Consider the following 21,836-nt stretch of genomic DNA (forward strand, 5'->3'; position numbering starts at 1 on the left):
CATTCAAATATCGAAAAAAATAAGGAAAATGCGGCTAAGAAGGAGTACAATCATATTATGGGGCCAGGAGGGTATCGCCTTTGGGAGCCTAGGTGGGAGAAGATGGAGAACGAGCTGAGGGCGCGAGGAATCCGTCCAGGTACGGAGGGATGGGACCCAAGGGCCAAAAGCTGGTGGTACGGGCATGGGGGAACGCTGAACCCGGAGACAGGGGAGTGTGTTTACCGGGGCAAATTAATTAAACCCACCCAAGCCCTTATTAACGCAATGAGGGATGCTCAACAGGGGAAGATCAAGTTCAACAGAGAGAACGACGCGCTGACAAAAGCCCTCGGGAATCCTGAACACGGAGGACGTGTACGAGGCATGGGGCACATTCCGTGGAAAATAGGGTTCCCCCAGAACGATGACCCATACGGTTACAGAAGCCGTAAGAGAAAGATGGATCGGGAAGCAGATGTTGTGGCGCGGTTGGCATCGGAAATGGATGTGATGAAGAAAATCATGAGTGTACTAGTAGCCGAAAGAGATGCAGCTCGGGTGCAGCATGAAGATCATCCAGCGGATCTCGGAAGCCAGCAGCGGAGAAGCAGCGTGGCTTCCACGGAGGCCCCACCGGCTGGTGCAGATGCACCGCCGATCGAAATTACTGCACCGGAGCCTCTGGTGGTCCAAATTACTTAACCGGAGCCTCCTCGCTACCCCGTGGACGATATAAAGGAGATGAAAGAATGTCATCTGTATTATCCTATCGGGAACATGTCCATGAAGGTAGTCATCGGCAGTGCTTTACCATGTTTACCTGGAGCACTCCACCACAACAACCCCATTCAAGATGGCTATGCTCGTGTCACGGTGGAGGACATAGTCCAAGGGTTTGAGGACCTGGAGATTGACATTGCTACACCTGAAGGGGAGAAAAGACTTGGAGATGTCAAGCGCCATTTCATTCTATGGCAAAAGAAGTTTATCAAGTTTCCAGGCGAGGCGCCAAGGACAACAAGTCCACCCCCCTACGGTGGTGGTGGTGGCGGTGGCGGTGGTGGTGGTGGTGGTGGTGGTGGCGGTTCACCTACACCTCCGTCACGTCAGCCGACGCCGCCCCCCAGTCCACAACGTCCAGCGGGTGATCAGCCGCCGCCCCCCAGTCCTCGTCCGGCGGGTGATCAGACGCCGCCCCCCAATCCACCTCCGGCAAAGAAGCAGAAGCAGTCCTGGATTATTAACCCGGACCCTTATGTACCTAAGACCACAAAGGTACCGGAGCCATCACCGAAGCCTCTCCCCACAAGGCCTTGGGAACGTAGTGCCGAGGAAGTCGACGCGGCCGCGGCTGCTGATTTGGAGAAATGGAAGGCGGACTGCAAGAAGAAAAGAGAGCCCGAGCCCAAGCCAGTATTTTCTGATGAGCAAAAGAAGTGGGCTAAGTCATTTTTGAGCACACCGTCCCAAGCCGCGAAGAATCTGCCTAACGACTATGCACGTGAACTTCGCAGGCAGGCACTCATGTTCAAGGAGAACAAAGAGCGGGAGAAGGCCGAAAGTAAAAAAAGCGGGAAACAAGTTGCCCAGCTCGGGGAACAAAGTAAACAATCGATTGCCCCGCTTATAGTGGAAGCCTTCTGTCCGGATGCCCCCGAGATCATACAAGCTGCGGCAGCACAGGGATTGACTGTAACGAGTGCCAGAGAACAAGCGGCCAACTTAGGTATTACTCTTCGTGAACTGTTAGGCCTTGATGAGGCGCCAGTAAAGGAGGTAGTAATTACATATGTCAAGAATGGGCCTCTCGTCGAGCCTGCGCAGGAAAAGGATCTACCTCCACAAATGAAAGGTCTGCTGAAATGGTACAAGGGTTACATAAAAAATAAAAACGCCAAAGAATATATTTATGCGGAAGTTAGACATGAGCATCACTTCAAATATTACTATGTACAAATTGAACTGAGTGAATTGTTCCAGCTTTTCAATCTGCGCGAGCTCGATAAATCTATCATCAGTTGCTACGTTCTGTAAGTGATTTATTAATTTCTACCCCATCTCGTTCATATTGCCTGCACTATATATATGTCCTAACTATATTGTTGTGTCCGCTATTATACATGCAGAATGAAGATTAAGGAATGCAGAGTAAGGAACATCCATGATGTTGGGTTCATTGACCCACACATCGTTAATGGACATGTGTTGGAGCGTTACCCCGCCCACGTGGAGGCAGACCTGTGGCAGTTTCTTACAAAGCAGGAACTCAAAAGTGATATTCTATTTCCTTACCATTTTGAGTGAGTGTTTCTGTCTTGAGCACATTCTCTTTTGTTTACTCCATGCATGGTATGTGGCCGGCTAATCGATGAGTTATGCATGACGTACTGTGCATGTATCGTGTCCGCAGGTTCCACTGGATTCTGCTAGTAATTAAAGTTAACACCTCAGAATGTCTCGTCCACGACTCTGTGAATATGGATCCAAAGCTTTGGGGCGGCATGAGAAGAATGCTGCAGAAGTAATTATTTTCATTCATTTGCGCTCTATATCGATCGGCCTATTTCGTTCATTTCCTAATATCAAGTAACTAATTAATAACTCTCTTGTTCATTTAATTTTCTTTGCCTCGTAGGGTTTGGAGACGGTTCGTAGATACAAAGGTCGGTGAATTCAAAAAAGAGCTAGAATTCAAAATGTTAAAGGCTAAGAATGCTGGGGATATTCAGCCACCGGAGACCAATCTATATGGATACTATGTCTGTGAGATGATCCGGAGATACACCTCTGAGCGGGTTCCGAGTGATACCAATGCTCAGAGGAATAACCTCCGGTGGATGCTTAGTCCAGAAGCTCGCTTCCGACCACTTCAAGAGGAACTAGCTGGATGGTTCAGCAGGGAAGTCCTCCATCCTAAAGGAGAACACTATTACGAGGACGTAGAACTTTATATGCATTAAATCATGTATGGAAACTTGTTCAAAATTGTATATGGTCATCCGATGATATTGAATATATATTGTATATTCCTCTTGAATTCTTTTTGGTTCTAATTTCAAATTTATTTGAAATTGTACATTCATATGCATGTATGTAGTACCGTAGAATATATGAAACTCCTTCAAAATTAAAATAAAGCACAAAAGAAATAAAACAATACAAATTAAACAGAAAACAGGTTTAAGGGGGGGGGGCTAAAACCCTAAACCTGCGGCGGCCTTTAGTCGCGGTTGGCCAGAAGAACCGCGACTAAAGGTCCTCCGCCCCGACGGCCACCTGGCGCCCACGTGGACGGGCCTTTAGTCGCGGTTCTTAAGCAACCGCGACTAAAGGGGGGGGCCTTTAGTCGCGCCCGTTCGGTCGCGGTTGCGCAACCGCGACTAATGGCAATTGCGAACCGCGACCAAAGGCCCTTTTTCCACCAGTGGGTGGTCCATGGACCACCCTGAAATTCCCCCATAGCTTATGTATAGTGTAGTAAAAACATTTCGTTTAAAATAAAATAAAACTTGTGTAAATATTTCTATTACCGGACCATCCTGACAAATCAGGCTGGCTACGCCACTGGACACGAGGTCCTGGACCAGGCCGCTGCTGCCCACCGGCGAGAACACCGCGGCCATCGTCGTTGCACGCCGGCTCCGGCCAGCAGTGCAGCCGCAGCAGACGGATGGCGGCACCAAGGAGGAGGCAGTCAGCGCGGCGCCGGCAGGTGAGCGGAGCGGTCTCGATAGGAGGCAGGTGTGGAGTGGGGAGGAGGAAGCCGGGGAGAAGGGATGGACGCCGAGGCAGAGCATTTTTGCGTGCCCAGCTGACGACCAAGGGGAGATCAAAATGGGGGATGCAAACTGCTTGAATCCAACAAAACTAGCAAGCATGCCGCGCGCGGCAGATTGGAAACGGCAGCGTCAATTGTTTCACGCCAACCGAAGTACGTGCACATGCTAATCGTATCTTTATATTGTGTTAACGTTAGCCTTTGCATGTCGTGATATGTGATCGTGAGGTGCACGTGATCACGTGAAGAAATCAGTTAGGAAGATGCACAAACGCAACAAAATGACGGTGAGCACGGAGGGGCATGTGGCATGTGAATGGTACTAGTACTTTTGTTATGCACAAGTGTTCAGTGTTCTTCGAACAGTAGAAAGTTCGGCACTGCAGTCTTCAAGCAGAAACCACGGTCTGAGAGCATCTCCAACAGGCGCCGAACGCGCCGCGCGTAAAAAACAGTTATAGCGCAGCGCTGGCTCTAGCAGCCGCGCTAAAATGCAGCATGCGCGCGCGCCGCTCCGGCAGTGCGTAAAAATGCAGCGCGCGCGACATATATGGATGGGGGTGGGAGGCGAGTGAGCGCGCGAGAGTCCAGCACGCGGGAGCGGGCGCAGCAAATATGCGGCACGCGATTGCGTTTCGGCCCGTGCGCTGGACTACATATGCCGCGCGCGCTGTTTTTCGCGCAACTATTCCGGTTGCGCGCGCGCTAAAACGGAGGATTTTACGGCGCGGCACTAGTTTGACGCGCCTGTTGAAGATGCTCTGAGGAGCGTCACCTTGGAAGCTGTCAAAACCCGAGTACCCTAGCTCACGCAGGCAAGACAACATGCGGAAGCACACCATGGCGAGCAAAGAAAAGCACAGGAGATCAGTATAAACGCTCAAGTTTTGCCCTCTAATTTTTTCTTTTCTCCAGAGAGCAAGACATACGGCATACAGCGTCAACCTTGGGACCAATCTCAGTATGTAAACGGCAGTGGATAAATAGTTACTCCTTCCGTCCCATAATTTAAGACGCTTTTTGACACTACACTACATTATGAGACGGAGGGCGTAGAAAATTGTTCCTATGGTTCAGCAGCATTTACAACAACAAAAATATCGCATGCTTGTCGATAATCTTGTTACATGTCGGAAGTTCACGTGGTGAAAAGAATGACCACAGTATTCTTCCTTTGGCGCTAAACATCAGAGAATGAGGCTACCGACTAGGAATGATGTCAAGGGAACGGTTAAATTGTCATCCAGTTCAGTGCTGATGGGGTGTGACTCGACAAGTGCGGCGGCTACGGAGACCACAAGAAAGCCCAAGGTCATGTACCAGCTTTTCTCCATGAGACCGAAACTGTGGAAGTAATGCATGTACCTGAACAATATGAGAGCACACGATTGAACAAGGCACATTGAAGGGGGAAAAGCAGGTAGCATGGTCTCATTAAGTATTTACCCAATTGAAGCCAAGAAACCAGCGACAGCCATCGCTATGCTTCCTGCATATGACTTGTTGGGGTTGTATGGAAGCTTTTCTTTTCCAAAGCGTCTCCCAACTACGTCTGCTATACCTGGAAGCATACAGCGACGAAGGGTGAACAGCCTAATTATATCTGCTTTCGTCTAGGAAGGGCGAAGCAGCTGATTCTTTTGGCATACTGTTTACAGCCACAGTGTGAAGATAGGCAGCAGATTATGTTGCGCAAGATAAAAATTTGTTCTAGGACATATAGTGTGAAATGCAGATACATGCACGTACCATCTCCAGCGCATAAGTTGCAGACAAGTGCTATAGCAATTGGGGATGTTCTCCACAATACAGAAGTGGCCAAAGTTATAGTAGTGGCATAATACAGTGGTCCCTTGAGAAGTTCCCTATGTTCAAAAGAAAAACAGGAAGAAAGGAATCATAACCTGAACCGGTCAAAGCAAGACTCGATAATGCCATAGAAAATGAAAAGGAGAATCTCAAGACAAAAGATCTGTATTAAATAACAAAGGGTTGGCATTGACTGTGGCACCTGTGGTCTCCAGATCGGCTCATTGATTTGACCATCGCTTCATTTTTCATTATTCCTAGCCCCAATAGAAGCATCCTTATAATATTAATCCCTGGTGCAAGTGCAGCAAAGAAAGGAGCATACCTTCCCGCACTGTATAAAGCATTAGTATTGAAGCCAAGATGCTGTACATTCACAGTATCATTTCAGATATCAATTACCTGAAAAGAGGCCAAAAGAGCAAGAATACCATCCCAATAGTTATGTGCACAAGTTTCCTATTCAGTTTCTGCATCCAAAAAAGGACATTTATCAATACAAAGTGTCTATATGAAGTTGCACATTTCAATAAGAAAAAGACACCCATACATGGCTAATTGGCTATGTTACAGTGGTTAGCATATTTAGTTGCCAAATGTACGCCATGGCACACTGTGTTAACTTTTGTGAGCAAGTTCACTTCTGCTTGAATTAATTGAGTAGGCAACCGTAAATATCATCTGGAGGCTCTGAGTTCATGATGTATAGACAGGCTATCTGAGATCAGTCAAGAATAAATTGCAAACAGGGTGGGCTGTGCACAACCCAAGGGTTCATGGAATGGGTTTTTGGTAGGCTACAGAACAGTGGCGGAGGACTACATGGTATGTGTAGTAAGCAATTTCTGGATGGAAATTAAGTTATGGTGATTTAGCTTGTTAGCTCTACTAAGAAAAGTACATAATCCAAAAAAAAAAGAACAGTGGCGGAGGACCGTCAAAAAAATTGGTAGGGTGAAGTCGAAGGCATAGGCTAAAATGAGCACATGATTGTTTTAATTGCCTTTCCTCTTTAGCCTATAGCTAGCATGTACCAAGGAGTAGAGGCAGAGTAGTACTTTATGTCCGCACTTAGGTTCAACAGGGTCAATAGCACATGACGAGATTCAAGTGTCTTCTCTGAAGGATAATAGGGCCCAATTGTTGGATTATATGGAACAAGATATGTTGCCCTATGGGGTCCTCTGCCAGTGCTACATAATAGAATTCATCTTTCACTCAGAAAGATGGACTGTCGCAGGAATGATGCATCAAAGGGCTCTAGAGCAACTAAACAAATGCAGTTGACTAGAAAACTAGTGCACGGTCATTTAGTACTCTGACCATAATCAGCTGTAGAACTATATTTTGAACAATAGCAGGATTTGTGGATATCTCAACAACTTTCAGTCCCTCATCCGAAACATTTGAGTTTCTAAAGTATCTAAAAGTAGCAGCATATACCCGGATCATAAGCACTGAAAAAAAAACATATGAATGCTACTTACAAATTATACAAAATAGAGCAATTCATGCAGTGGCAGCTAGATTTCAACTCAGCATGCCGATGTAATCGAACCTTGATAAATGATAGAGTTTACCATCAATTCTATTTATAACTGACAATAGCAGCTAGATTTCAACTCAGCATGCCGATGTAATCGAACCTTGATAAATGACAGAGTTCACCATCAATTCTATTTATAACTGACAATAGCCTCTACATTGCAACTCAACATGCCGATTTAATCGAACCTTGATAAATGACATTTCACCATCAGTTCTATTTATAACTGACAATAGCAGCTAGATTATTTCAATTCAGCATGCCGAATTAGGCTTGTCTTTCCTAAAGTGTTCTTTGTACAAAAGTTAGCTACCTGCTCCCTCCGTCCCAAAATAAGTGTCTCTACAAAGTTGTAAAGTTGAGACACTTATTTTGGGACTGAAGGAGAATTTATCATTAATCACACCTGAAATATGATTTCTGTCAAATCATATCGTGCAACAGATAATTCTATAAATGGCAATCCTAATATACTTAGCATCGTATGCGTCCTATGTTATGTAGCCTGAAGAGTAGTCTACTACGTTTTACAACAGTTCACATCACAGTGATGCACAATCCCAAGTTCTCTTACAAAAAGCACCGACCAACCAAATGAGTTGCAGTATAATTTGTGAGTCGCAGCTTGTAATTCAGATAACAACAATTCAACGGATTCGATCCCTGGTGAACACAAACAACAATTCAGCAGAATGTGAGACGACTCCAGCTCTGACTATCTCGTTACTGCTACATAGTAGAACTTGGGAAATCAATGTAGTAATTCGGTAGTGCCCTGGTCTTGCTACTGTTTTCCTTTAGGGATGGCCTCGTTGCTGTCGCCATGTCACTGTTACTGTCACATGGTATAACATACAAACTAAAACTGAGTATGCAAATCGGTGACCTGATGCGGACACTGACGCGCTAGATAAACGGCAAATTTTGGGGGCAAGTTAGTCAGGCCGTTGACTGACTGAGTGACTGACCTGGTCGCAGACGCCGCGCTTGGCGAGCTCCTCGAAGAAGCGGAGGAGGCCGAGGGCGATGGCCGCGGTGACGCCTGAGGACACGAGGTCGTGGACCAGGCCGCCGTCCCCCGGGGAGACCACCGCGGCCATCGTCGTCGCCCTCCGGCTCCGGTTGGCGGCGCAGCCCCCGCGGAGGAAGCGGAGGGTGGGCGGCGGTGAGGAGGAGGAGACGGTCGGCGCGGAGCTGGTGGGTGAGCAGCGGGGTCTCGATCGGAGGCGAGTGTAGTGTGAGGAGGAGGGAGGCGGGGAGAAGGGATGGGCGCCGAGGCTGAGCATTTCGGTGTCCACAGCCGACGGCGACAGCGAGGCGGATGGAGTAAAGACGAGGGAAGGGAAAATCGCCTATTCTAAATGCTAACGCAAACTGTTTTGCCTACTAATCAGACAAATCGGTAGCCGATATCAACAAAATGCGGAGACTATCGGTTCCTCAGAGGGAAAACGAAGAAGATAGGATACCGACTTTTACACGCTGAACGTTAAGTTCTCGGCCATAGATCAAATTAGGGACTTGACATTTTGTAAGTTGTGTTAATAAAAATTGAGTTAATTACAATTACAGTACACAAACTTGCACGATGGGTACAATTTCATACATAAACTTAAAAATGACACAAATTGATCCTATAATTTGTGTTTGAGGTACATTTTGATACATTTCTGTTTATTGCCTTCAACTCATTGTTACTAGCCCGCGTGCATGGGTCCCACGTGTATGTAAGTGCATAGGGAAAGAAAAAAAATTGCGCCGGTGCGGTTAGCAACTCGAGATGTAAGGTCTCGTGCGAGAGATTCCGAATGGTGAACCATCCTCTTTTCCCTGTTTAGGGCCTTTTTGATTCGCAGGATTCTCAAAACACGGGAACAGGAAAATTATAGGAATAGGGTGTCATGTCCTATTGTATCCTACGGGATTTAGAGAAGTGTTTGATAGCACAGGAAAAACAAAGAAATTCTACAAAGAAGTATGAGTGGATGAAAAGTTTCCTTCAAAATATAGTACAAATGAATCATATGGAAAAAAATCCTAAGGATTCCAATCCTACAAATCAAACGAACATCACAGAAAAAAATCCTAAGGATCCAAATCCTATAGAAATCCTATGGAATTCCTTTGTATGAAAGGAGTCCTTAATTAGACAGTCTTCTTTATATCAGGCAGGGCTAATGTTCATCCGTCATCACTGATATGACGATACAACCAAACTGTAGTCGTGTCATGTCAGCACACGAGACTCAGATTTGCTCTTTTCAAGAAATTGTTTATGTTTAACCCAAAGTCAATCAAGTGGCACGTCAAGATATATAGCATTCAATCTTTTTGGCGATGTTAGCCAACTTTTTGGTCATGGTTTCTAAATTATATTGCTTCATAATACACACAGTTTGTTTGTGCAAAATCACTAATGCTTGAAGATGGCAAAAGTAAAGAAAAAGATTTCTCAATCGGTCCACATGGAAATGCTATGCTCGGGTTCGTCCCAGGCGGGATGATATTTTTGTCGGTCGTGTGTGCAATGCACATAGTTTGCTACTTCGCAAAAAAAAATGCACATAGTTTGCTTCAAATCAATCCTCGTTCCGCAAGATATATAAATGCGTCTATCTCAACTTAAACATACACTATAACCGCGGTGCAGTGGCTAGCTAATCTCTTGTGAGCTGCGAGTTCCTAAGATCGAATTCGGATGAAGACAACCTCTTTTAATTTGTCTTACATTTTTCCTTTTAATTTATCTTTCCCCACTTACAGGTGGGACCCATACCACTCTGGCAAGCCGCATAGCAAGAGTTAACAGTGAGTTGACAGCAAAACCCCTTTTAATTAGTCTTACATTTTTCCTTTTAATTTGTTTTCCCCACTTACAGGTGGGACCCATGCCACTCTGGCGACCCACATAATAAGAGTTAATAGTGAGTTGACGCTATAGACGGAAATGTATTAAAATGTACTAGAAAGGTTGGATGCGCTTTGCTGCGTTGTTAGTATTGTTGGATTTCTTAAAAGAAATTTACTCATGTTGTTTGAAAATCTAAGGTGTATTACTTTTATGAAAGTCAAACATTTTAAGTTTAATAAAATTTATAGAGAAATATATCAAAATTCATAATATCAAATTGGTATGATTAGTTTCATCATGAGATGAATTTTCATACTTTTTTGTTTAATATTACGAATGTCGATTTTTTTTGCTCTGAACTTGGTCAAAGTTAAAGAAATTTAAGTTTCCAAAAAACTAATAAAATATTTTGTTTGACGGGTGGGGGAAATGGTGGAGTGTGTTTTATTTTTATTTATAATGCGGTGATTTGATAGGCCTTTGTGGTGTGGTTATGTGTCATACGCTAACCAACGTATATTTATGTGGTAAAATTTCTACGTCGGTGGCTGCATATACTATATTGGTGCTATAGTATCACATGGTGGCGCTTATTTTTTCTAGGCCTTGGAGGTTCCACGGGATTGATAGATTTTTATAGGTCGGGACTTGCTGATTGAACATTTCAATTAATTGTGAGGCTTTAACAATTAGGAAGCATGTTGTATAGTATAAATGAATTGAATGAGATAGTTTTGAGAAATTGTTGACCCAGTCAAAATCGGATGATCCAAGCTCAGTTGAAGACCTCAATTGAATGTGGCTTTTTTAAAACTAGGGAGCTTAGTGTTACAATAGATGTCCCATCTAAATGATATTAGTATGGAAAACAGAAAGGAAAAGTTAAAGTTAAAATTTAGCACGAATCTCGACGTAAAATCAAATGGCACAAGAGTTAGCAAATCCGTTTTTATAACACGGTGTTTTGATGGTGTGTTATCTGCAAATTAATCCACACATATGTACGAAGGCTTTTTTTGCGGTGATGACATATGTATTATACTAGATCATGATTGGCGCACGTTGTTGCGCGTGTCTATTTTTGTAGTAGAATGATAGGAGTTTACATATAATACAGACCAAAAGGTGGGTATAATATTTTGTTAAAACATGACAATATAAATACTTGAATTTTTTTACTACTTGGAAGTAGCTAAATTTAGATCTATCTTCAGTGATCTATCTTCGGTTAATTAATCTTGTTGGGGAACCAAGCGATGCATAGAACAAGAAACCACTAAAATAAGGATAGTACAAAGTAGTAATAGTCTAGTATAGCATGCCACATAGTAGAGTATAACATGAGTTGACAATGCCAAAATAGAGTAACCCAAATCATATGTCATAAGATCAACTCTTCACAAAGTAAACGGACCGAGGGATGGTATAACTGAGTATAAAGTTACACGTAACCATAGCACCAAGCGGTTAGTTGCTCATTTATTTTTCTATAAGAGCCAGAAGAAAGATATGTCAGTGGAGCATATGCAAACTCTTTTGAGCTAGGAAGAAGTATGCCTACATCAGGGCATGCCACTTAGAATCAAAGTTAATGTAGATAACATGGAAACACGATATGAGAGAAAGTACATAACTTCAATGGTATAACAGGAAACCGTTCATATCGGCTCATCTAAAATTTCCTTGTCTATCAACACAAGTAGTACATCAAGCATTTAAACCAGTGCGTCGAAAAATTTAAGAGCTAGTCATGCTAGTAAAAAAAGAAGGAAAACCGAAGCCTGAACAACAACTATGTGGCATGTCATATTGACAACCGGATCTTGTGTTTCCTGCAAAGAGGGGAAGAACCATTAAATGAATCGCAAATGTATGGCACCATACATGTTAAATTTCAGTGGTGTTGCATGTTGTGGAATGGTCAAGTGGAGTAACATTATCTATATGAAGTATTCAAACTTTCTTGATTGAAGGAAGCAGAAATAGTGGATCCGAAGACATCACTATCCAAAGTACCAAGAACCACTTGGCAACATACCAGGAATGTTGAGATAGTTAGAGTTAAAAACTAATAAAGAATAAACAGAGATGTCAATACAGAATAACAGAGGATATAATGTAAATGAGACATGCATGCAAATGAGAAAGTGTGTATACAGTTTCCTTTTTGCAACTCTAGTTCGTATCCTCCTTTAGTGATAAAGAAATCAACTTGCAAAAACTCACCTCTACTATAGTTTGCTGGAAATCAAGTAAAACGTTGATAGTGATGTATATTATGAAAAGGCAGCCTAATGTTAGAAACACATAATTACTTACCTTGGGTGGAAACCAACATGGTGCACGACTGGGTTGTAGCAGGCTAGTAGCAATGCCAAAACAACAAAAACACAACAAATAAATTGGAGAGCACAAGAAGGAAAATCAGTACAATATGATCGATGGGTTTCCATCGCTTAACGAGTATTGGTCCTGAGCATTGATACGTCTCCAACGTATCTATAATTTTTTATTGTTCCATGCTATTATATTATCAACCTTGGATGTTTTATATTCATTTATATGCTATTTTATATGATTTTTGGGACTAACCTATTAACCTAGAGCCCAGTGCCGGTTTCTGTTTTTTCCTTGTTTTAGTTCGCAGAAAAGGAAAATCAAACGGAATCTAATTGACCTGAAACTTCACGGAACTTATTTTTGGACCAGAAGAAGCCCACGGAGTATCGGAGATGGACCAGGAGAGACCCGGGCTACCCACGAGGGTGGGGGGCGCGCCCCCTGCCTCGTGGACAGCCTGGAGGTCCACCGACGTACTTCTTCCTCCCATATATACCCATATACCCTAAAAACTTTGAGGAGCACAATAGATCGGGAGTTCCGCCGCCAGAAGCCTCCGTAGCCACCGAAAACCAATCTAGACCCGTTCCGGCACCCTGCCGGAGGGGGAAATCCCTCTCCGGTGGCCATGTTCATCATCCCGGTGCTCTCCATGACGAGGATGGAGTAGTTCTCCCTCGGGGCTGAGGGTATGTACCAGTAGCTATGTGTTTGATCTCTCTCTCTCTCTCTCTCTCTCTCTCTCGTGTTCTTGAGGTGGTACGATCTTGATGTATCGCGAGCTTTGATATTATAGTTGGATGTTATGATGTTTCTCCCCCTCTACTCTCTTGTAATGGATTGAGTTTTCCCTTTGAAGTTATCTTATCGGATTGAGTCTTTAAGGATTTGAGAACACTTGATGTATGTCTTGCGTGGGATACCCGTGGTGACAATGGGGTATTCTATTGATCCACTTGATGTATGTTTTGGTGATCAACTTGCGGGTTCCGCCCATGAACCTATGCATAGGGGTTGGCACACGTTTTCGTCTTGACTCTCTGGTAGAATCTTTGGGGGCACTCTTTGAAGTACTTTGTGTTGGTTTGAATAGATGAATCTGAGATTGTGTGATGCATATCATATAATCATACCCACGGATACTTGAGGTGACATTGGAGTATCTAGGTGACATTAGAGTTTTGGTTAATTTTTGTCTTAAGGTGTTATTCTAGTAGGAACTCTATGATAGATTGAACGGAAAGAATAGCTTCATGTTATTTTACTACGGACTCTTGAATAGATCGATCAGAAAGGATAACTTTGAGGTGGTTCCGTACCCTACCATAATCTATTCGTTTGTTCTCCGCTATTAGTGACTTTGGAGTGACTCTTTGTTGCATGTTGAGGGATATTTATATGATCCAATTATGTTATTATTGTTGAGAGGACTTGCACTAGTGAAAGTATGAACCCTAGGCCTTGTTTCAATGCATTACAATACCGTTTGTGCTCGCTTTTATCATTAGTTACCTTGCTGTTTTTATATTTTTAGATTACAAAAACCATTATCTACTATCCATATTGCACTTGTATCACCATCTCTTCGCCGAACTAGTGAACCTATACAATTTACCATTGTATTGGGTGTGTTGGGGACACAAGAGACACTTTGTTATTTGGTTGCAGGGTTGTTTGAGAGAGACCATCTTCATCCTACGCCTCATATGGATTGATAAACCTTAGGTCATCCACCTGAGGGAAATTTGCTACTGTCCTACAAACCTCTGCACTTGGAGGCCCAACAACGTCTACAAGAAGAAGATTGTGTAGTAGACATCAAGCATTTTACTCTCTTATTGTTTCCCTTTTTTGTTTATTGACATCTTCTAGTTGGAAGGTCAATTCACCTATAGAAAGTACAGGATGTTGCGAATTCGAGCACCACTAACATGATATGGACATATTCCATGCTAATTGATTTCATTCAAATAAATATGTTGTCGTCACCCATACGTCTGTTTTAATATTCTTTTAAAGAAGGGATTCCACCCTGATTTTACTAAAAAACCACATAGATTCAAGTTACATCAAAATCAACAAACTAAAATTGAAATAGTTGTTTTGAGCTCCACAGAACAATCACAGTCTCTGAAACTTACATTGCTGAATTGGTCTGGAAACACCATCTGACAGCAACATGATCAAAGTTTGGTCTCCCTTTCTTTGGTGACACCTTCAGTACATATAAATTACAGGGCTACTAAATATTGCACAGAGTAGACTCACTGGCTTTGCTGAATTCTTATCTTCATTTGAGATTTCTTGTCATCTCACGTAATGTCCTGTGAGCACAGAAGTAGCCTCTTTTCAATCAAATAAACTGTTATTAGAAGAAAATTGCACAGTTATCAATTGAATTGGCATGTGATTCGTGAGCTATTGCAGCTATACAGAACAAAAAAACACATGAAGCATGCAAGTATAGTACATGTTTCAGATCCGACCATATGTAGATTGAAGAATCTGAGAATTGAATAAGTGTATGAGAGCTCACCAACAATCTGTCGTTGGAGGTTTTTTGAGAGGTGTTGATAGAGCAATATGAGGACGAGGTGCTCCAGGAAAACAAATCCTTTGGATCCGCCGCCCATGACCATCTCAGATCCTCAAGTGCCCGGTGCAGCAGCACAACTACTATCTTGGACAGTTGCGCCGCACGCCTAGGAACACAAGCTGCGCCCTCCTTCGGCCCTAGTATTTTATGGCAAGTAGCAGGATCCAGCGAGATCTGACATGAAGGAATCATGGGGATGGAGCTGAAGATAACCTGGAGAGAATAGGGGAGCTATAGAAAAAGGTTGGAGGAAAAAGGAACGCACACTTCCATGTAATCACAGACGGTGGGTGGCCCACATCAATCGTAATGAATGCTCCCGCAAACTGAAGATTGATTGCCGCATTCATCATCCACCAGAGCTTCACCACCCACAACCTCGCCTCCCCATGGACCGGTTTGGTCCTATCCTTGCAGATGCCGACCAAGCAAACAGCTCGTCGAGCCACGCCTGCGCCTCCCAGGAGCACATTGACCTAGGCAGCAACCAACGCGTTTTTTTGGAGCATCAGTAGAGATCGGCGCCTGTGCAGTTGCATATTTCTGACACCTAGCCCATTTGGCCCAAATTCATAGAATACGTCCGAAATAGTTCCTGGAGCAGCGACCCACTCCAGTTGACTACTCTGTGGTCTGCGTACAGAATCCAGAACGACTTCCAATGGCCAGCAAAGGACAAAACAACAGATCTGATGGTTAAAACCCCTGATGGCCTAAGAGGGCTGGATTAGTGATTAGTGCACAGTTTTAATGTCTCTAAATTGGTGCTACAGTGTTCGGTTTTGGCATTTACCTTTTGTCGGATGATGAGAGGGTGCGAGACTGATGTAAAAGTTGTTGCGGATTGATTTGAGAAATCATTGACCAGTGAACTAAATTCGAAATTAGACACATCGCCTGAATGACAGAGCTCCAAAATTGAGAGCTCAATCCAAAATCATATTGGTGCTACAGTGTTGCATCTTGGTATTTTTTTTGAGGTGATGAGAGCGTGCACGGTGCTGATATATTTTTATAAGCTGGTTGTTGCTAATTGATTCAAGAAATCATTCACTAGTCAAGATAGTGAACCGGATTTAAAATTGGACAACTTACTTAGATGAGAGAGCTCCTTAAAAAATTTATGACCAAGTTAAAATTAAGAACCCAATTTGACGCGGAGCATCCCAAGGCCATCCCCATGGACCCAACTACATCTCCTATGACACCTCTTGGGCCCATGACACGAGCACGTGTAAGAGCTCTTGAAACCAAGGTGACATCTCTCCTCTCACAATTCCACTTCGATGCACATGAGACATGGCTACTACCTCATATGGACACTTTGTGCATACTCAGGTATCATGGAGAAGCTAAGGAGCAAGGACAAGAAGAAGAGGAAGATGGACGAGAAGACGGAGAAGAAGGAGGGCTGAAGGAAAAGTCCCAGCCACCGGACGACCGGCTGCGACCGGACGTCCGACGCCTGATGCTCCAGCCAAACCCCAGCGAGCGGACGTCCGGCCCAGACCGGACGACCGGTGCCCCTGCACCCGAGCCAAACGAGCGGATGACCGGTGCCATCGGACGACCGGCGACCGGACGACAAGTAGCCACCGAAAATCCGCTACACCAGCATCCGAGCCAGAATGAGCGGATGACCGACAGCCACCGGACGTCCGGCCGCCCTGAGACACCGGACGTCCGGCCCTCAGCGGACGTCTATTACCTGGTTGTGTCCAGATTCGGGCCCGAGGCCCATATACCCCTACTTTCGCCCCCTTTTGCACTTAGACTATAAATGGACCTCCTATTCATCCTAGTTAGGGTCAGCAAAGGATTAGCTCATATTTCATGTGAGAGCTTTGCTCATCCACTTGGTTACCTTCTCCTCGGAGATTCAAGCCTCCACCGGAGAAGATCCCCAAGCGGATTCAAGACCCCTCTTTAGGGAAGAACTCAAGACCTCCTCACGGAGAAGACCGACTACCCTTGTATTGTCCTTACTTGATCGTGTACCATGTGAACTCTATGTATCCGAGGATCTAGCACATGTGTGACTATCTTGTGTTGGTTTAGTGATTCTCTTGTGTTTTCCTTTGTGTTCCCTTCGTTTTCTCCCCTTGTGTTCTTCGTGTTCATCGCAGGATCCGCTCCTATGATGAAAGATCGGCCCCTAGAGTTCCTACCCTACATCATCTTGGTATCAGAGCCAAGTTGATCATGATTTCGGAGCCTCCCTATTGTGTTTCTAGCCTAGTTTTTGTTGTTTTTCGTCCTAATTCGAAAATTCCCCACAAAAATAGCCCCAATTTTTTGTGTGATTTGTTGGTGTGTTGAAATTTTGTTGGTTTTGATCCGTGGATTTGCTTTGTTTTGAGTGGATCTAGCTTTTCCCCCTTGTCTCCACCATTTCCATCCACGAAATCACCCGCAATCGACGAATTTCACCTCATCCGCCCCGCCCACGTGAAGTTCATCCCGTGCCCGAACAGTGCCCAGTTCACCACCAACGCCCACATTTCCGCATATGCACTCCTATCACCTATACACCATCACCACTTCCGCAAACCACCACCACTTATCCGCTTTGCTCCCCGACACGTTTGCCACTTCGAGCTTTAAGAATTTGAGTTGCGGTACCGTCTCCGTTTGTGTTTCGGCTATCTAGGTACGGTTCGACATCAACATCACCGCCACTCATCTTCGCCACTGACGCGTCATCAACAACGACCACATCGACTACATCTTGGTATTCGTACCACCATTTTGACACCATACCGTAACCAAGAACGGTAACCTCATCTTGGTATTGGACATATCACTCTTGCCATTACATTGATAGACATCATAGCCTTACTCCTTTGCGTTGCTTACCAATTGAGGCTAGCCATTGAGTATTTCCGGCAACGAGACTTGTGCACATTAGTGATCATACTTCCCATAGCATACAAACACCATTGTTGCATATATTGGTATCATCTCTTGTGTCACAAAGTTGGCATCGCATACACAATTGCTATCTTGGTTCATCAAGCATTGCATGAGAAAAGAGCTCAAACATCAAAGAGCCAAACAAGCTTTTAAGCAAAGTGGAGAGATAAATAAAGAGCTTTTAAGCAAGAACCATAGCATCGTACAACATTAAGATTGTCATACTCGATCATCTTGGATCATACCATAGAAACACCTTGCATAGAACATACTTGGGATAGAAGTCGTTGCATTTTTTCTAAGTAGGTTGTGCACAAGTTCTTGTATCCGCCTATTGTGCAATCATGCTAGCGTCTCTCTAGTGTTGTGCAACAAGAGCATTTTTGTGGATACCACATTTTGGCTCATCCTTGGTTGCACGACCCCACCTACCTTTTTGCGTGTGTGTTTCCGTGTACCTTATATGCTTGGTCTACTTGTTACATTGCATCTTGCAAATCTTTTCCAACATTATTGAAGCTCACTTACAATTGCATCAAATTTTGTGCCATCATCCTAACCAAGCTCCACCATAAGCTTTTACTTGTGTAGGTGTGAGAAACCGACAAGATATAGTACCAACTGTGCTATTTCCTTGTCCTACATTGGAGTGATCATCGATCCACTTTCAACTTCGGTCAAGGTACATTTGGTATTCGTTCTTCTCTTTCTACCACTCACATTTTTCTTGGAATGATGGATAGGCCGAGTACTTCTACCAACGCACTCTTCATTGAGCACGACGACGACATGAACTCCTACGTCACCAAGAACCACCTATTTGGTGCACAACGTGCTTTGCATCAAGAGCAACAAGCCATGAGTGAACGCATCGACAACCTCGCCGCCGACTTGCGACTCTCCTAGCAACGTACAAGGGACTACTTCGACCACTAGCTCGACGATCACAAGCAAGAGAATGACGCAAGGATCGACGAGATTCACGCTTTGTTGCTCAACCGCTCTTCTTCCACTTCGTCTTCATCAAGAAGAACCCGCTCAAGTCGACACTCCGACTTCACCCTCTCCGGCTCAAGTACACCGACATCAAACTCTCTACGTTGTGCCGCGCGCAACGATCATCAAGCAAGCCTCAATCCTCTACGCGACACCGACTCTCAAGAGTGCCGACAACGTCAAACTCAAGAGGCTTTTGCACTAGCACGAGAACGGCAACGACAACGCCAACATGAAGAGGAAGAGCGAGCGCATCTACACCAATTTGCACAAGATGCCGAGGCACAATGCCAAGAACAACAACTCCGTGAATCTCAAGCACTTGCGGCGCAACAAGCCCTCCGAGATTCAAGTCGAACCGTAGCCGACCGAGGCCTACAAGCTCGTGAACATGAAGAAGCACTTGGTGTTCAAGAACGAAGATTTCAAGCTCGCGTGCATCGTCAAGTTCCTCAAGTTCCTCACCGAGCTCGACAAGCTCCTCCACAAGCTCGCCAAGAACATCAAGTTCATCAAGAGCATGACGACAATGGAAATCCTCCATGACAAGAGAAACATGAGGTTGACAACCCTCCTCACTAAGAGCAACAAGAGCTTGAAAATCATCTACAACACGGGCGTCATCATCCTCCACCCCAACACAATGAAGAGCAACGCTACGGAAAGCTCAAGTTCACCATGCCCAAGTTCAATGGAAGCAACGATCCAGAAGAATACCTTTCATGGGCATTGAAGGTCGACAAAATCTTCCGTTTGCACAACTATGAAGAAGAGAAGAAGATCGCGATGGCATCCCTTGAGTTCCAAGACTATGCCCTCATTTGGTGGGAACAAGTTATCAAGCACCGAGAGGCAAGAGGTGAACCACCCATCACTACTTGGGCGCAAATGAAGGATGTCATGAGAGCATGCTTTGTGCCTACCTACTACAACCGCGACCTCTTCAAGAAACTCCAACTACTCAAGCAAGGAACCAAGAGCGTTGAAGAGTACTACAAGGAGATGGAGATTGCCATGATAAGAGCCAATGTCACGGAAGATGATGAGCAAACTATGGCATGTTTCTTGAATGGACTCAACCATCCTATCAAGAAGATCGCCGACTTCCAACCATACTTGAACCTCATCGAGCTAGTGCATCAAGCTACCAAAGAGGAACGCCAAGTGCAAGATGATTTCAAGTATGCCAAGTTCTCTTCAAAGTCATACGGTTTCTCCAACAACCAAGCTTCAACGACTCCAACACCGCCTAGCAAGCCTTCTACAAGAAACATTGACAAGTCGAGTTCCAAGAAAGCTTCGTCAACCCCAAGTCATCCTCCTACTACGAGCAACTTCAAGCCGAGAGCTTCATCATCCTCAACCCCCACCGATGAGACCATCAAGACGAGTTCCTTCAAATGCTTCACATGCGGAGGCCGAGGCCACAAGTCCTATGAGTGCACCAACAAGTGGACCATGATCCTCAACGGTGACGACACTTACGACTCGATGAGTGAAGGAGAAATGGACGCTCTTGAGAAAGTCGCCATGCACCGGCAAGTGAACGATGAAGAGGAACAAGTCTTTTGCGATGAAGATTCAAGTCCCGCTCTTGTTGTCTCCAAGGTCTTGACTCTCCAACATCACCAAGAAGAAGACCAAAGATGCCACATATTCCACACCAAGGCCGGCATCAATGGACGATCCGTCAAGGTCATCATCGATGGAGGGAGTTGTCATAACCTCGCAAGTGAAGAACTTTGCTCCAAGCTCCAATTGCCCAAGACGAAGCACCCACATCCATACAAAGTGCAATGGCTTAGCGACCCCGGCACTATCCAAGTCGAGCACCGAGTACAAGTCTCCTTCAAAATTGGCGCCTACGAAGACACCTTGGAGTGCGATGTCATTCCAATGACCGTTTGCCACCTTCTCCTTGGACGCCCATGGCAATTTGATAGAGGAGTCATCCACAACGGCCGAACGAACCACTACATCTTCAAGATGAAGGGCAAGGAGTACATCCTACGTCCAATGTCGCCAAGCCAAGTGACCGCCGACAAGCAAGCCACCCATCGTGGAGATCATAGTGAGAGAGCGAGCCACCAAAAAGAGAGTGAGTGCCACAAGCCCAAATCGAACACCTCCACGATGAGCGAAAAGAAGAACTTAGTCATATTTGCCACCAAAAGTGAGATAAGAGGAGTGTGTGAGAACCCATCTAGTGTCCTACACTACGTCCTTGTGTGCAAGGACAATGCACCAAAAACTAACACTTCTCACACCCTTCCTCTAGTGTTGTCTTCTCTTTTTGCAGGAATTTCATGATGTTTTCCCCGACGAGCTACCTCCGGGACTACCTCCACTACGAGGCATTGAGCACCGCATCAACCTCATCCCCGGAGCACCGCTTCCGAACAAAGCTCCCTACCGCGTCAACCCTGAAGAAACCAAAGAAATACAAAGGCAAGTAAAGCATCTCATAGACCATGGACATGTGTGTGAAAGTTTGAGCCCTTGTGCCGGCCCGGTCATCCTTGTGCCAAAACGAGACGGTAGCTTTTGCATGTGCTCCGATTGTAGACCTATCAATGCTATCACAGTTCGTTATAGGTATCCCATTCCACGCCTAGATGATATGTTTGATGAACTTAGTGGTGCCACTATATTTTCCAAAATTGATCTTAAGAGTGGTTACTATCAAATCCACATACAAGAGGGTGATGAATGGAAAACTGCCTTCAAAACCAAGTTCGGCTTGTATGAGTGGTTAGTCATGCCTATGGGTCTATCGGAAGCACCGGGTACTTTTATGCGTCTTATGAATCATGTCTTTTGCCCTTACATTGGTATATTTTTTTGTGGTCTACTTTGATGATATCCTTGTTTATAGCAAATCTCTTAGAGATCATGTCACCCATGTTCGCACCGTTTTGCGAACTCTTCGAAAAGAGCACCTCTATGCTAATATGGAGAAATGCCTTTTTGGCGTTGACAAGATCGTTTTCTTGGGTTTTGTTGTTTCTTCTAAGGGTGTTCATCT

At 44.6% G+C, this 21,836-nt stretch overlaps 2 protein-coding genes and 1 long non-coding RNA gene across 3 annotated transcripts in view; all 3 read right to left on the minus strand.

Moving 5' to 3' along the window:
* Positions 1–3,779, minus strand: part of LOC123057026 (probable phytol kinase 2, chloroplastic) — a 13,575-nt gene extending 9,796 nt beyond the window's left edge. Inside the window, exon 1 of the mRNA XM_044480202.1 lies at positions 3,513–3,779. Coding sequence (XP_044336137.1) covers positions 3,513–3,779 — 267 coding nt within the window. The remainder of the gene's footprint in view (positions 1–3,512) is intronic.
* Positions 3,780–4,722: 943 nt separating this feature from the next.
* LOC123062489 (probable phytol kinase 2, chloroplastic) lies at positions 4,723–8,477 on the minus strand. Its single transcript, XM_044486023.1, has 6 exons — positions 8,084–8,477; positions 5,972–6,039; positions 5,772–5,903; positions 5,510–5,625; positions 5,207–5,321; positions 4,723–5,125 (listed from the first exon to the last, which is right to left on the minus strand). Exons 1-6 carry the CDS (start codon positions 8,399–8,401, stop codon positions 4,948–4,950), a joined length of 927 nt encoding a protein of 308 aa, XP_044341958.1. The 5' UTR covers positions 8,402–8,477; the 3' UTR covers positions 4,723–4,947.
* Positions 8,478–14,370: 5,893 nt separating this feature from the next.
* Positions 14,371–15,278, minus strand: LOC123058750 (uncharacterized). The gene is made up of 2 exons (XR_006427291.1): positions 14,843–15,278; positions 14,371–14,630 (listed from the first exon to the last, which is right to left on the minus strand). It is a non-coding gene; the product is annotated as an uncharacterized lncRNA (long non-coding RNA).
* Between the last annotated feature and the right edge of the window lie 6,558 nt (positions 15,279–21,836).

The sequence above is a fragment of the Triticum aestivum genome, chromosome 3A, assembly GCF_018294505.1.
Source record: "Triticum aestivum cultivar Chinese Spring chromosome 3A, IWGSC CS RefSeq v2.1, whole genome shotgun sequence".
Taxonomy (NCBI): domain Eukaryota; kingdom Viridiplantae; phylum Streptophyta; class Magnoliopsida; order Poales; family Poaceae; genus Triticum; species Triticum aestivum.